Source organism: Adiantum capillus-veneris, chromosome 4, assembly GCF_014529385.1.
Source record: "Adiantum capillus-veneris isolate H3 chromosome 4, ASM1452938v2, whole genome shotgun sequence".
In the NCBI taxonomy this organism is placed as follows: domain Eukaryota; kingdom Viridiplantae; phylum Streptophyta; class Polypodiopsida; order Polypodiales; family Pteridaceae; genus Adiantum; species Adiantum capillus-veneris.
Genome location: NC_140934.1, coordinates 176034367 through 176051121, shown reverse-complemented (window position 1 = coordinate 176051121; position 16755 = coordinate 176034367). Strand labels below are relative to the sequence as shown.

General features: G+C 42.1%; 1 protein-coding gene across 1 annotated transcript; it reads right to left on the bottom strand.

The window, feature by feature from the left end:
• Positions 1-827: 827 nt before the first annotated feature.
• LOC147460401 (uncharacterized) lies at positions 828-3240 on the bottom strand. Its single transcript, XM_086511481.1, has 5 exons — positions 1867-3240; positions 1610-1698; positions 1388-1424; positions 1170-1321; positions 828-1073 (listed from the first exon to the last, which is right to left on the bottom strand). The coding sequence occupies exons 1-5, from the start codon at positions 2116-2118 to the stop codon at positions 1034-1036; spliced, it is 570 nt and encodes a 189-aa protein (XP_086367607.1). The 5' UTR covers positions 2119-3240; the 3' UTR covers positions 828-1033.
• Between the last annotated feature and the right edge of the window lie 13515 nt (positions 3241-16755).

Sequence of the window (16755 nt, the reverse complement as noted above, 5' to 3'; positions counted from 1 at the left end):
CTCTCTCTCTCTCTCTCTCTCTCTCTCTCTCTCACACACACACACACACAGTCTTGAAAAAAGAGCCATCTTTTTTTTTTTTGCAAACTTTATTTAATGTGAGAGGTTAAACATTAGGAAAAGTTTGGACTAAAAAATGGGCCTTGTAAGAATTGTTGATGTGGCCTAGCTTTCAAAAAGTGTGGATTGGTAATTTTTTTGCACATAAGATCCAAACTTGTCGGAGGTTGGATATTTCGAATCTACTCTTCAAATGCTATCTATTGATATATAGCATGCATGTATCGGACATTGCCTTCATGTAGATCTAGAAAAAGGTGATTTTAGATTATCGTAACGGTAACAAAACCTGGCTGATTGAAAAAAAATGGCATAACTTTCATAGAAGTCATTCAAACTTTTTGGACCTTGGCTCTTTAGAATCCATTTTTCAGGAACTTTCCAATGATAGGTCATATCATGGGGTTCTGAGCAATATTTAGAGGGGTCTACCGGGTTGCTTTCTTTTGTACAACTTTGATGATGTGGCACTCTTAAAAGGCCCAAAAATGAGTTCAAAATTTTCCTAATGTTGGAAAAAGAAAAACTACAATAGCATCATGCTCCACTCGAGCCATGGTCAAGAAAATACATAAGTCCAATGTTCTGGCTTTTACAAGGAGCCACAACCTACCATACATCAAGCACGAGCCATAAACATCATAATGCCGCCCATACAATGACACCGACCGACAAAGGGGTTGCCACCATGGTGTGTGGCTTGCCACCCCAGCACACCATGTCCTCCAAGCTAGAATGGAAAAACCACTAACACATAATCCGTAATGTTGAACTGGCGAGTCCCGAGGTCCCCATCACCGGCAAGCCGCTCGAGGTGCCACCAATGCAAACAATACTGCCACTCCAAAACAAAATATGACACAGAGTTCGAGAGAGCCCAAGACCCACCGCCCCAGATCCGCAGACAAGCAGCCAAGATGTGCCACCGACAGAACTAAACAAGCCTTGATAGAGAAGAGCATCTCAGAACGTGTCAACCACAATAGCAAACCGCATAATCCATCATCGAGAACCTGCACAAACCATCCAGTACAAATGCAAAAGCTAAAATGCAACCACCCCATGAACTGGCTGAATGCACTAGCTTTGAGACAAACATTCAAACCAACCCCGAACCATCCTCGATGAACATGGCGAGCTTACGCCCCTGTAGGCACAAGGACAAGCCGCCGCCAGGCCGTGCTTCCAAAATGAAGGAGGTATGAGAGGGAGAGCTGGTAGCAGCGTCACCAGCCAGATCCTCCCAGCTAAGAGCAGATTCCTAATGCGAGGGCAATCACCATGCAGCAACTGTCGACACCATCTGAGACGATGCCTATGGCACCACCGTCCTCCCTTGGAACGACCTCCAACAGGGCCCCCACCTATGAGACACGCACGGGGCTGAAGAAGCAAAAACCCTAGAACCTCCTCGCTTTGAGAACCTCCTCACTCTCGACCAAAGAAAAAGGAGCCAGCTTAAAACAAAGCATTAGCCTTTCCTTTCATTCACAAGCATCTACGTAGATTCGCTTCAAGAGGAAATGTGCCCAAGATCAGTGGCACATACCTCGTCCTTTGCATTTGAATTAAAAAACTCTGATGTCTGTTGTTGATGTAGTGTGGTACATTGGAAGGCAATAGTTTGAGGTACGTGTCCTTGTCGAAGAACATGCAAAGCAAAACAAAAATATGTTTATATTAAGTTGAAATAGCTACATATGAGTAAGCAAGTGAAGTAGTTTAGGTTAGGCATCATGTGTACTCTATTTTGGACAATGGAATCAAAGGGCAAAGGGCAAGGGCATGTGAGATGAGCTGTCCTACAATCTTTCGATCTCGAAAATGGAAACGAGATAATAGATTGCTGATGGTAGATTGATATTGTCGCCCACAGGTTCGTTCTAGCTTCTCCTGCAGAAAAGCTGTTTTATTGTAGCGGGAGCCCTCAGATCCGCGTGCGCATGCTCTCATTGTCCCTTCTCCTCTCCACTTGTGCACAAACTCCTCGTGCTGCTGCCATCCTCTCTCTCTCTCTCTCGCTCTCTCGCGGCGCTGATCGCCCTCGCCCATGTCCATACAACGGAGAGCTTTAACGTTTCCGTGTAGCTCATAATTCAGATCTTCTTCTTCTCTATCTATCTCTCTCTCTCTCTCTCTCTCTCAGAGTGCTGGGGCGCCTGCCATGAGAGGCAGCTGGAAGGATTCCAGAAGCGGTGGAGGCAAGGAGCAGCTAATTGCAGAGAAAGAGGTAGCTACGGCAAAGGCGGTGGCGTGGCTATGGTATATGCGGGGTACTGGGAGCTGCAAAGGCGGCGCAGCTAATTGGGCGCAGCATAGCATTGATATTCATGAGGAGCAGCCATCATCATCATCATCGTGGGGGGCGCTGCGCGAGTCGCGCTTTAAGGCCGAGGCTGCTGCGAAGGCAAACTCAGCTTCTTCAATAAATAGATCTTGCATGAGCAGCTGTCACTACCCGCCGGCCTCCATCCCGGACTCTACATCTAATATCGGCTCTTATGATCGCCTCACCTGCACCTTGTCTTCCTCTCCCAGCATCACTTCTTCCGCCCTTCTGATCACTTCTCAACACAATTTCCACCATTATAACCATGTAATTCAACGTCATGAGTACCCACCCATTTCCCACAATCGTGATGGCCGGCCACTACGGTACCTTCAACGCTTGCTACATACCATCAAGAAAGCAGCTAGAAGAGCACATTCTGAAAAGAGTTCTTGTGCCCATAATGCCAACCGTGACCACCATGAGAGTTCTTGTGCCCATAAGAGTTCTTGTGCCCATAATGCCAACCGTGACCACCACCATCATCATCACCACCATCACCACCACTATCACCACCATTATCATTCTTGTAACTACGCCACAAACTGCGCCTACGAAGCTCAACCTCAGCAATAAATTAGAATCAAATGCCCACCTGCATTAAGGATCATGGTATAGAGGCCATGCGAACCTTTCAATTTACATGCAAGTGATTTAGCAGCATGACATACTCCGTGGGTGTTTACAAAACCCACAATAGCTCATTTTTCTCTCTTTACATGTTCCATTAGGTTGAGTACACTTATTTGTTAATTTTGTTTGATCTTCTAGCTGTCTCTAGAGCAAGAATGACCTTGCATTCGCGTGGAAATTGTAAGTACAACCTCATCCAGATTCCAATAGAATACTACTTTTGAAATGCAGATTAACATGTGTTAAAGGTACCCTCCCATGTGCAAAAAATACAACTCAAATTTAAACAAGTTTTGTATGATAAAGCAACATCAAAATTGCGCTATAGGAGGATGGACAACAATTTGCATCCACCACAATCATTTCCACAATTGTACTATTCACTAAGTGACAGAAGCCATTCGCATTGCTGATTCACTATCTCCCCTTACAATATATGGTCGATATGGTTTCCATAGCAAGCATCTTCTGAACTACTTTGAGACATCGTTACCACATTTATTTTGGGCATTAAAGAGCTTCAAATCAAGGTTCCCTCAAGCATTTGGAAGACTGGGTCCGAGAAATGGGATAGCGAGCACAACGGATAAATGCCAAGTTGCAATAGGCTAAAAGCCTTTGCTATGGAGCTCTGAGATGAGCTCGTAGTCCTCACACATATCGCTCAACCTCACGATATAATATGGATAGAAATAATACACAAGATGAAGATGGTTCTTAGGATTAGATGGCTCATCCCAAGACTGGTCAAGATGATAGAATGTACAGCTTTAGCAAGGATATGACTAGGTCTCCCCAATCTCAAATAAATAAATAAATAACCTCTCAAAACATCTTAAGTGCCCTAAGTGAAGGGCTAGTTTAGGAAATTAAAAGATCTATGAAGGTGGAAAGTCAAAAAACTTTTTGTGTCCGTATAAATAGGTGACCGGCCTCACAATGGCGCAATTGTGTTTTTCTTCTCCTTTATTTTTCCTTCAAGGTTTTTGTTTTCAAAACTCACAATTGTGAGTAGATTATATAGATAATACAAAAAAATTACAAGTCTTGCTATGCTCAAACCGAGCCATGAAAACTTCCCTGAGTCATCATTACATTAGCTAAAATGTTCGAACGTTCCATGGCTTCCAAACGTTTTGAAAATAGCAGCATCTCACTATTTGCATGACTATGAGTAGCGCTTGACTCTTGAATACCTTTCCTCCCAAGCAAAGGTCATTCTTGTAAAATCTTATTTTCCAGGTTTCCTGAACCCATTTGCAGATTTTACCTGCTGGGCCACAAATCCCTGGGCACTGTTTGAATAGGTGAGCGAGGTCTTCCCTAGCTGATCTACATTGTGAGCATTTGTCAAGACCAATTCCCCTAGCGAGTACCTTGATTCCAGTTGGCATGGCTCCCCAAAGCACCTTCCACACAAAAACCTTCATTTTAAGTGGCCATGATGGGTGCCACATATTGTTTACAATTGTCTTCCATCTTGCCTCCGACCAGTCCTTGTCCCATTGCTTATTAAACTGTGAGAACCAATCCTTCGAATACATAAGTGTATAGTATACTTTATTAGTTTGAGGTTTAAGGAAGTGTTTGTTCGTAGGCCATTGCCAAGCTTTCCACTCAAACTCGGATTCACAGTCCGGTAGACACACCTTGTTAATCTGTTCTAGAGCTCTATTGATTAGTAACCTTTCTGTTCCATTCAGATTAAAATGGAGAGCTAGCTGATCTGTTCCTTTCCAATTGCACCTGCTAATCCCAAAGTTGTCCAAGACGTAAAATACCTTTGTTGTTAATTTTCCTAGCAACCTCTCTCCAGAAAGGGGTCAGCAGGATGCTTCCGGCCTTCGAGAGCCAACAGGACCAATGAGTTATAGAATTATGGAAGTACCTAAACAACTCTCCCCATTCCAAGGTCTCCGTGGTCTTGTTGTATTTCTGAACAATTTCTCATGTCATACCCCCAAGTTTAAGAACGGCCCACCGAGGGGCAAGCAACTTCTCGTGCACTTCAAGCCCTTTCCACATACCACCTTCAAAGCGTAACTTAGAGTTATCCACCATGTCCTTAGCCATAATAGCCCATGCATGGTCCTGTTTTTTGAGTGCAACCACCAGCTTGGCACACAGGGCTTCTACACGAATGCTAGGATTAAGAATCCCAAGACCCCCTTTCTCCACTGGTCTAGCAACGGTCTCCCAGGGCCGTGAGCCTTTATTGTTGTTCTTCCATAGGAATCTCTTAATTAGTTTCAAGAATTCTTTCGAATTGCATTTGGCTAGCTTAAGCAACGGCCCATTGAAGGCTAAATAAGGGAGCAAGAAGGAATTTATCACCCTAATTCTACCTGAAACGGGGAGGAGCACATACTCCCACCTTCATATCTTACTCTTCACCTTCTCCATCGTCCACATGAATCTTTGCTTGTGAGTTACCTCAACCCCCAATGGGGCTCCCAAGTGCCTTAAAATGTTCCCTTTAGTTACAATCTCCCATGTCCACATTGAAGGGTGGAATGAGTCGTTCTTAGATAGAGAGATCAACCTTGAGTTTTCAATGTTGTACTTTGACCCCGATGCTAGAGAATATGCTTGCACAATCTCAAGGGCCTTTTTGATGACCTGCGGACATGCTTTGAGAAAGAGCAATGAGTCATCTGCAAAGAGCTTAGCCAGTAGTTGGTCTTATGCTTAGGTAGAGTTATTCCTTGAATTTGTCTTTTGGTTGCGCTACTTTCGAGTAATGTAACCAGAGGGTGGGATCCAATGGCAAACATTAGAGGGACAAGAGGGCAGCCCTGCTTAATAGATCTTTTTACCTCAAAGGCCCCCACAATCCTTTCATTAAAGATGACCTCCGACTAGCTTCCATCACACAGAGTGCTGACAAGCTGACACATCCGGGGCCCAAATCCTAGAGACTTCATGACATCTTCAATGAGCGACCATTTAATCTTGTCACAGGCCTTATCCAGATCCAATTGCAGCAGTACACACTCTTGTTTAGTGAGAGAGGCATATTCAATACTAAACATTCTGCCAAAATGTTGTCATATATTGACCTTCCCTTTATGAGGTTATGCTGGTGAGGAGTGAGGACTGTCTAAAATAGGGGAGAGTCGGAGGACTATAGACTTGGCAATGATTTTATAGGCAACTGACACCATTGTTATGGGACGCCAATGCTTCACATTGGAGCAACATACCTATTTAGGGATGAGCTTGATGAGGTCTCTTTTAATGCTCAAGTCCAACACCTCATCTCCCGTTGGTTCTAAAAGCAGAAGCTAAAGCATGGTATGAGACCTTGCAACCCCAAATCAAGTCCAACTGGGAGAGACTGCGAGCAAGCTTCCTCTCCAAGTTCGGGCAAGGTGATACTTCTGAAGGACTATGGAAATGTCTTATTGGACATAAGCAGGTATCACTTGAAGACTATCCCTCTTATGAAGCAACCTTTGTGAATCTATGGGGTAGGTGGGAGGCTACATTAGAAAATCATGGTGGTGCACCTAACTTTCTAAAAAAAGAGAGATTCATGGTTGGCTTGTATCCACTTTTAAAGGATAAAGTAGAGCTAAAATTCCCATCCACCTTCGAAGAAGCACGTGAGGTAGCCATCATCAAGTTTAGAAAACTATACTTCCAAGCACATAGAGCAAGGGGTTTGAATGAAGTGAGTGAGAGGGAGTCTTCACAAACCATGGAAGCACCAATTAGGGCCCCTCTTGCACAATCTTCACAAATAGGAGATAACTCTCAACAAGAGGTTTTACAAAGGCTAACTCAACAGCTTGAGAACCTCACTCTGAATCTAGTACAGGGCCTACCTCAACAACGACAACCAAGAGAAGGGAATCGCAATCAACGAAGACAAGCTCAAGAGTTGCGATGTTGGAATTGCAATGAAATGGGCCATGGCATGTACAATTGTCCACATCCAAGGCGACTTCCGGGAGACATATATCCCCCCAGACCGCCTCCTGTCACTGTGCAGCAAGAACTAGCTCAAGGCCCACAAATCCTTCGTCGACCACCACCACCAGCAAATATACCTCCCGTCCCACATGAGGAGAAAGAAAGAGGAGTCAACATCATCAAGCTAGAAGAGGTAATAGATGAGCATTCCCATAACTTTTGATGTTATGCCGGCAGAAAAACGCACAAGAGCACATGATAAGGATGAAGACATGAGAAGTGAAGGAACAAATTCAGCCAGAAGGGACAAGAAGAAGAAGTCAAAGATGGAAGAAGCTGAAAGTAGCAAGAAAAAAAGATCAAGGCGAAGGGAAATTGGTATCAACGACTTCCCATTGGGAAAGGAGCTAGAGCCCTACAACATCCTGGAGGATTTACAAACCCAAAAGCCAAACATTTCATGGCCTCAAATTCTACACCTATCAGCCAAAGTAAGAAGGCAATGGCCAAAGTTGGTAAGTACAAGAATTCCAAAAAAGAAAGCAAATCTTTCCATTAAGGTTGTGGCCTCAAAGCTACAAAAAGATGTGGAACCCATTGTGGATGCTTACATAAGGGCTAAAAAGGTGTCTAATGTATATGTTGATGGTGGAGCTCAAATGTGTGTGATCACGGAAAAATCAATGAACAGGTTAGGGCTTGAAATTACAAAGTCCTCTAATTGTCAAGCTAGGCTAGCCAACAACTCAAGTGTGAAGTGTTTGGGGATCATTGAAAATGTAAAAGTCTCTGTATGTAACATAGATGCACGAGTGGATATGTATGTCATGCCAGCTAAGGGGGAGGGGTATCCCATCATCCTAGGGAGGCCTTGGCTCATTGCTATGAATGCAGATCAAAAATGGGAAAGTGGTCGTTTGATTCTTAAGAAGGGTCAACAGGTGGTGTATGATTGGCGAGAAGGAAAGCAACTAGATATCAACTATGAAACCATGGCAGATGAAGAGAGCAAGGAGGAGAGTCCTTACTCAAGTGATGAGGATGCATCAACCAGTGAAGAGGAGTCTTCTTTTGAGGTAATGAGAATTGTATTCAACGCCAACACCCAAGATGTTTCTGTAGAAGAAAAACCACCTTCATCACACCTTGGGGATGTTTTGCATTCAGAGTAATGCCTTTTGGGATCACCAATGCTCCTAGCACCTTCATGAGATTCACAATATTTGTATTTCAGCCATTCTTTGGAAAATCTATAAGAGTCTTTATGGATGATTTCTGTATTTATAGTTGTAGATCACTTCACTGCCAAAAGGTTGAAGAGGGGCTTAAGAGGCTCCATCAACTTGGGGGACAACTCAACCCAGAGAAGTGTCATATCGGTGAATCTCATGTGGTTTTGCTAGGCCATGTGGTTTCTTCACAAGGAATTCAAGTGGATCCCTCTAAAGTAGAGGCCCTTTTGTCATTATCTCCACCAACAACAACTAAGGAGCTAATGACCTTCAACCACAAAGTGAGGTACATGTCTCGCTTCATCCATCTCCTAGCAGAAGCCATCGCCCCTTTGCATAGGTTGGCAAGCCCTTGTTGCTAATTTGGTCTGGCTTTTGCCTCATTGGACCTCCCCAAGTCAAGCCAATGGGTATTAAGCAGCATAAGTGATAGCCTTCTGACATGTGTCCCCCTTTCCCCTTTTGTGAGAGCTTTAGGTAATTAAATAATTAAACTAAACTCTCATTGGACCCCTTTGCCTCCTGGCCAATAGAAATCAGGCAAGCCATGGGGCTTCTGAATGCTCATTGGACCCTTTGGTAGACTGCCCAATAGTCTTCTAGGAGACTTAATTCTCATTGGTTTCTTTTATTAAATGTTTTTAAATTAATTAAACTACATTTACTCTAGCTTAATTGTCATTGGTCCACTTCAAGGGTCTTCCAATAGGAATTGGGCACACCTTGTGGGCATCTGGCCTAGGGAGCTGACATGTGTCCCTCATTCCCTTTGTGTAAAGGGAGCCTGTGTGTATGTGTGTGGCTTTCTCTCTCATCCCCTACCTTTAGGGCTCGCCCCCTCCCATGTAGGGATGTGCAAAGACTTTTAGGGCACACACAAAGCATCCAATTTTCCCTAGGGTTGACCTTTGGACACAACCTTTGAATTTTGGAACCTTAGCATTTTGGAAGTCTTAATGGGCTGAACCTTAGGGTCTTTTTAGCCCATTGTTCAACATGGCTCTTTTGCAGATGGCCCCCCCTTTGGATCCCTATTTTCCGTCCTTTGGATCCCTACTGTGGCCGGTCTGCTAGCTTAACCAATATTCTAGCTTTTTCTCCCCTGGCCTTCCCAACATTAAATGATCAGTTTAATATGAGAAAATCATGTAGGAGAATTAGATATTGATTATTATGACACATGATGCCTATCTATTTTGCAACCAAGGTGATGACCCCGGCCGAGAAGGGATACACTGAAATGGAGAAAGTGGTCTTTGCAATCTTGTTTGTGGTAAGGAAGTTTCGATCGTATCTTCTCTCTGTGCCATTTGTTTTTCTCACCTTAGAGCACAATCTACCATATGTAGTACAACACATGAGCCTCTCATCTAGAATAGCAAAGTGGGTTCTTGAACTCCAAGAATTTGAATACACTTTCCTTGTAGAAGATAGCACAAGAGCAGGACTTGCAGACATTCTCACCTACAAAGTGAGAGAAAGGGAAGGATCACGACTACAAAGAGAGGAAGGCTCAAAATAGCTCAAAGTGAAGGAGATTGATAATGCCAATACTTTATGCTTTGACAGAGCTTATCAACGCCAACAAGACAAAGCAGCAGGGGGGATCATCATTTTGAACCCACAAAAGGAGGTAATGGTTAGAAAAGGTTTCACTCTACCCAACGTTCACTCTAACAGTGAGGTTGAGTATGCTGCTCTAACCCTTGGGTTAGAAGAATGCAAAGAATTAGGCATACAAAGACTTATTATAAAAGGTGATTCTTTGCTAGTGGTCAGGCAAGTCCAAGGGACTTGGAGGTGCAAGAATCGTACATTGTTTGAGTGGCTTAGTAGTGTAAGAGCTTTGATGAAGGGTTTTAAAACAACACAGGTACAACACATTGTGAGAACTCATAACAAGGAAGCAGACTTACTCGCAAATGAAAATCTTCAAATGGCGGTAGGAGGTGTGAAACTATATGAACCCAAATATCAAGGTCAAGAGGAGCTAAAAGACATTATCTTCTTTCTACAAGCAGGTGAGTGTCCCAAACACTTAGACAAGGTGCAAAGACATAGACTAGTTAAGAAGGCCACACCTTACCAATTGATCGGGGATGATTTATATCACAAAGGGAAAGATTTGGTCTTGAGGAGAGTACCAGGTGTGCAAGAGATAGAGAAAATTCTTCTTTCATGTCATGATGATGTCTGTGGTGGTCACTTTTCTCAAGATATTACAAGTAGGAAGATTTTACAAGCAGGGTTTATTTGGCCGAGCTTACATCGTGATGTCCAATATTGGTGTAAGGCATGTAAGCCATGCCAAATTGCTGGGGATAGACGACTAACATATGAGCCTCGAGTCCCAATAATATCTTATGGCCCTTTTGAAAAGTGGGGTGTGGATGCAATAGGTCCCCTACCTCGTACTTCTACAGGGAAGGTTTTCATCATCATGGGTGTCGACTACATGACACGATGGGCGGAAGCAACAAGCACAACCCGAATCACAGTTGAAGAGGTATCAAAGTTTATTTTTGACCATATTTGTAGTAGGTTTGGAACACCCCTAGAAATCTTATCAGATCGAGGCCCGGGTTTTAGGGCTGACCTTCTGAATGATCTCTTGAGGAGGTTAAAAGTGAAACACCTACATTCCACACCCTACTATCTTCAATGCAATGGATTGGTGCAAAAAGTGAATGGAATGATATGTAAGATCATTTCTAAGCAGGTTGTGGACCGGCCTAACGATTGGGATTGCCATTTGACGGCTTCTCTTTGGGCATATAGGAAATCTTTCAAGGTATCTACCCAATTCACCCCTTTTCATCTAGTTTATGGACAGGAGGCACTTCTCCCCATTGAGGTAGAGCTCTCAAGCTTGCACGTTCTTGCAAGAGTGGCAAAAAAACCAAAAGAGGTTCTACATGAAAGGATCTTAGATCTCCAACGACTTGAGCTAGATAGAGAAGAGTCCATTGATCACTACATCACCAAAGCGACAAGCCAAAGGGACAAAATCAACAAGAAGCTCAAGGGGAAAGGATTGAAGGAAGGTATGTTGGTTCTTCGCTATGATAACCGACTTGATACTCGACTTGACAAAAAGTTTTTGCAAAGATGGGAGGGACCTTTCATCATAAAAACAAAGTTTGGGAATGGTAGTTACAGATTAGCAGATTTATCAAGAAAACTCCACAAGACTAGAGTCAATGGATGGAGATTAAAGCCCTACTTTCAACGTATCAATCCGTTGATAGGAAGTCATCTGCCTACATCGTCTAAGCTCCAAATTGGCATGGCTCCCTTTGGCTTGGCAAATGCTCCACCTATTTTTAAAGCTTTGATGTGCAAAGAAGAACCAGCTTTGGAATCTGAACATACCCAAGGCAACCCTCCCATCTCCGATTTATGGGATTGAGGTAATGAAAAGCAGGTCTAATGGAGTAAAAGAGTGCATGACACTCCTCCTATTGAAAAAAAAGAAAAAAAAAGGTGGAAAAGGAAAAATGACAAAAAAAAGAGAAAAAAAAGAAGAAGAAAAAGAAGCAACACCGTCCTCCTAAAGATATGAATATCTCTAGGCTTGGGGGAGGGCTAATATGAGTGGCATAAAATGGTAACCATCTTTTTGCAACATTTTTCAGCCTACTCAACGTCCTCTTCCTCATATGTGTATATATTTTTCTACGCTATTAAGTTATCTAGAGTAAATTCCCCCTCTTCGTTTAACCTTTGTGGCGACACATACATTGTACTCTTCCAAAAAATGTCACCTTAGTCATATATTTATATTACCACCCTTTTCTTTTTTTCTTTGTAAATAAAAGTAAGCATACAATAACCAACTATCTACCCCCAACTTTCTTACCTCTTGTGAATTAGTAGTAGAAAAATAATATATCCATCTTCCATCCCATATAGATAAATTACCATGGAAAATCAACTCTCCACTTGTCTTTACCAAAGATTATGGTCCATCTCTACAAGTCTTCTATGTCCCCTACATAGGTGGCCCAATATCTCTTAAGAATATACATATAGTTTTTCTCCTTTCAAAAAGACTCAAATTGTATATTCTTTTCACAAGAAAATAATATTGGGCCCTCCTCTATTTGTTTAAGCATCATACCCTTTTGAAAAAGCATGATTCCCCTTGGATGCATACAAGCAAAGGGCCCATACAAGAAGACTTGGAAGCAAAAGATTCCCTAGCCTATTGTGGACCTTCCAAAACGAATTCCTTGGTGCATGAGCATGAAGAATAGTCCAAATTCATATCAAACATGTTGAGAAGGTCAAATTTGCCTTTTGAAGCATGTCATTCCGAGCTACAGGTAAAAAGTTATGGTCAAAATAGTGTAAATCTGTCAGATTCGCAGCAAAAGGGAACTGTAAATCAAGTAAATCAAGAGGGTGAGATCTTATTTTTCCCCTACTCATCTTCTATAAGAGCAATGAATGTTCAAGGTCACTTGCATGTGATGGGACCAACCTAAAGATGCTTTCTAAATGCCAAGACAGACAAGTTGAGATACCCCGCAGGAGCCACCCATAGGGCCGCATGGTGGGGCCCACCTACATTGTGCACCCCTATGGAGCCTTCACGGTCTAAAATGATATTTTTGGTGAATAAATAGTCCCTTTTATGTCCAATATTCAATGAGTGGTCAAAGGATACTTAATTAGGGCTAATCACTCACCCTAATTAAGTGTAGCATAATCCCACTCCTACACAACTATAAATAGCCCCCCTTGGAGAGACTCAAGGACACACACCTATATTTTCAACTTCATGTTGTTTCTTGATCAATAGTAGAGAAAACCCCAACTCTCCCTCTTTCACATCCTCCCTTCTAACCCTCCTCTTTGGAGGAAGTGAAACTCTATCCTCCACTCTTTCTATTCTACAATGTCTTACTCCATCAACCCAATAAATCATTTGTAGCACCTCAATAACTTGTATAATGGTGAGTAGATTATATTCACAACCACAAAAAATTTACAAATTCTCGCAATGCTCGTGCCGACCCTTGACATCTCTAAGAGGTCACAAATACATCGGCTAATAGGGGAGCAACCCCATGGAAAAACGTAGGGCCTAATTATCTATGAGAGACAGTTTTTGTGGTGCCAATTAACATGTTCCATTCATCAGAGTTCTTATGTTTCCCAAGGGCTATGATCACCCCCTTGTTTTCTTGGATTATCTTTGTAAACTTGGCTATTTTCATGGTGTTGTTGAAAATACGATCGTTCCTAACTTTTTAGACCTGTTTGAAGTACCAAAATCTAACAACTTGTGTTGCAATAAGCAGCTCCTAATTTTTCATAACCTTCCCTCTCAAAAAAAGATCGCTCTTATACTTTATGTATATACTTTTATAGAGGCCCATCATTCTATGAACTAATCAAGATCAATGTAAAATAAAAAGTTACACCAGTATAGCAAGAGAAATAAATGATCTAAGAAAGAGAAAAACTTATGTCCAACTATTAGTATAAGCATGAGTGTCAATGTAGCTATGCTCTTCCAACTATAAATGTAGATATACCCTTGCACATGCCCACATCTATATCGATGACATATAGTTGCAACAATACCCACATTTCCACCCGTAGTTATTGTTCAATTATTTCAAATTAAGAATATTGTTCAATTATTTCAAATTAAGAATACCCATTTGGATGGCCCAACCGGACCATCCACACAAGTATCCTTATTTATAGACCCGTAAGTAACCAAACGAAATCAACAATATCAATCAATACCATTCATGTTCAAGCAATTTAATTCAAATTCAAAAACTCACAAATAAACACAAGAACTTAACATCTCGGGGAGGTTGCTATGTATAAATTGTGTATATCACATGCATTCAATCACTATTTTTAAAACTCTTTATCTATAAAATCTTGACAAAGAAAATATATTTATTTTTTATTCATTTGGTATTTTTTTAATTTCATTTTATGGTACCCTCTTGCATGCAAAAATATGAGGAAAAATAATAATAACCTCTTACATTACAATTATGTGATAGTCACATAATTATTAAGTGACCCCCCCCCCCACACACACACACACACACACACCCCTCTCCTCTTTTCAAGGTTAGCACACACCAATTCATACACTCATGTTCAACTAATTTAATGTTTGGTGAGCTTCAAATTGGGATTTCTCAAATCCTCCTTCTTCCTCAAATTCCACGGGGGTTGTTTGTTGAGGCTTTGCTTGAATTTCCCTCAGAGTCTCCAAGTCCCCCCGTGCCTCTGCCAACTGCTTCCTCAATTCTTCAATTTCATCATCTTTGGCTTTTTGAAGTGCACTATGTCCTATTGTCATGATTTGTCTATCATAATTTTCCTGAGCAAGGGCCTTTTTTAGATCTTGAACCTCTTGGTTTTAAGAGGTTGATTTAGCAGTCATGGTTGAGGAGGTGGGAGTCTCTTGTATAGCTAAAAGCTGGGTCAGAGTCCTGTTGACCACACCGCCTATGACTCTTGCAGCTTTTCATTCTGTTCCCTTTCTTTGGTTAGTTCCTCTTTGAGGCGTTGCCGCTCGACTTGCAGGGTAGTGTTTGCCTCATTAAACTGCTGCACCTCCTTGTAATAGTAGGATGCATTTTCTTGCTCTCTTTGCAACTTGGATTGGACTTATACCTGTGATTTCTCCAGTTCTCTTATTATTTGTTTTAGTTGCAAAATATTTTTAGCTGCCTTAGATGCGTCTCTTTTGGTATCTTCCAGCTCTAGCTCACGCAGGTTGTAGAGAGCCCTTTGGCATTTGAACTGGAGCTTGATCTGCTCTAAATAAGCATCAATGTCAAATGACTTGATCATTTTGGCTCCCTCCTCTACTATAGCTTGCAAACGAGGCGATCTTGGTTTCTGCTTGCTTCTTTGACCTTGATCTGATGTCCCACCCTCTTCATCCGTTTTTTCCTTTAGTTTCAGTACTTCTATAGCCGCTGAAATTGTAGTAGTCTTTGGTTGTGTTGCCTCTATTTCCTATTCTGTCTTTTCTTTCAATTGCACCTTCTCCACTCCTACTCTGGGAGGTCTACAACTTTTTATCTTTTCTGTTGCAGTCTCTGAAGGTACCTCCTTGTCCTTGGGAAAATAAAATTCCTGACCTTGTTGGTCAAGCGTGTCTTGCTCTACCTTCCCTTGTGGGTTATCTTCCTCTTTCTTGGTCCTAGTGGATTTGTCAAATTATTCGAGATCATCGACATGTTGTCTCTTTGCCTCTTCTTTCTCTCTTAGCTCCATCTTTTGTTTGAGTTCGTTATGGATCCGTCGCCACATGGCGCTGTCAATATTTTGATTCTCCTCGGCTTCTTATCTTTTTTGTTGCTTGATCTGTTCCAGAGCTGCTATCTGCCTATGTAGCAACAGAACGTCTTCTTCTTCTTTCTCATCATCAACTTCTGTTCCTTGACTTATTTTGTCTTCATGCTTCTGTTGGTGGATCCTTTCCCTCAATGTCTGTGCTTCTTCCATTGTTCTCCTTGCTTGAGTAATTGGGATGGCCTCTGCCACGCAGGCTGTTCTCTTCTTCAATCTTGTATATCCCAGGGAGAACCGACTGTCATGCTCCTCTTCTGAAGGCTGGTACTCCAAAGGGGTATCTCTTTGTTGAGACCCAGATTCCTGGATACTCGGAGCATCTGACTCTATCTTTTTGCTGTCAGTGTCCATTTTGATTGCACTTTGCCTTGTTTGTTTAGCCTCTGGTTTTAGCCTTGTGGATTGTCCAGCCACCGGTCTTACTGCTCTTTTATATTTGTGAATCAGATCTATCTACACTTCTGTGGGTGGTTGATCATCAATCATCCCTAATGCTTGATAGGAAATTCACGTCAGCATTGGTCCTGCGTTCATGTAGGTCTTGCTCTTTTTGCTCCCCTTTAGATTTGCTTCAACGATGTTGTCAAGGAGGTAATTTCCAAAGTCGTAGCTGACCACTCTTCTCTTTGCTAAGCCCATTTCCATTACTAATTCCATGTGCAATAGCTGTTCCATGTATCTTGGTGTCTTTTGTACAAGTTGAAGTGTTTCGATATGAGGCGCAACGGCAATTTGGTTTTTGAGTAGATCTAATCCTGATATGTCAACTTGTGTCCTGTTTGCTTCAGGAAGGCTTTGCCGTTATCTATTGATTTTGTCTTTTGCAATAGATTGTGCGTCCCTTACTGCAGATGGAGAGCTTCATTGATTGTTTCTGTTGTGATCTTAACCTTGATTGTTGCCCCATCGTTGTCAGTCAAGGTGGCTTCCCCATTGTACTGAATTGGCTTCTGGTGTAGTGTCCACATTTTCCTTGGGAAGATGGTGGTCTTCACTATCTCTCCTGTCCACGGCTTGAAATCTTCTGATGAATATGTTAGTCGGTATTGCTTCAAGTACCTGTTCGGTGATATGAGCCTTCTCATTTGAGGAGATATCTGTTATCTCATAAGGTGCAGCTTCCCACTCCCTTTGTGCTCTTCTTCGAGGCATCATGTTGTCAGTTTAGCATTGGAAACAGGGTTTAGTAATTGATCAGAATTGTTGGAAAGTTGAAGAAAATGCAAACTTTGACCATAAAATTCA

Coding starts and splice junctions, on each gene's coding strand:
- LOC147460401 (XM_086511481.1), bottom strand. CDS start 2,118: ATGGACATGGGCGAGGGCGATCAGCGCCGCGAGAGAGCGAGAGAGAGA. Junction 1,699..1,866: donor ATTTTCGAGATCGAAAGATT/GTAGGACAGCTC, acceptor TTCTTCGACAAG/GACACGTACCTCAAACTATT. Junction 1,074..1,169: donor TTCATCGAGGATGGTTCGGG/GTTGGTTTGAAT, acceptor TGGTTTGTGCAG/GTTCTCGATGATGGATTATG.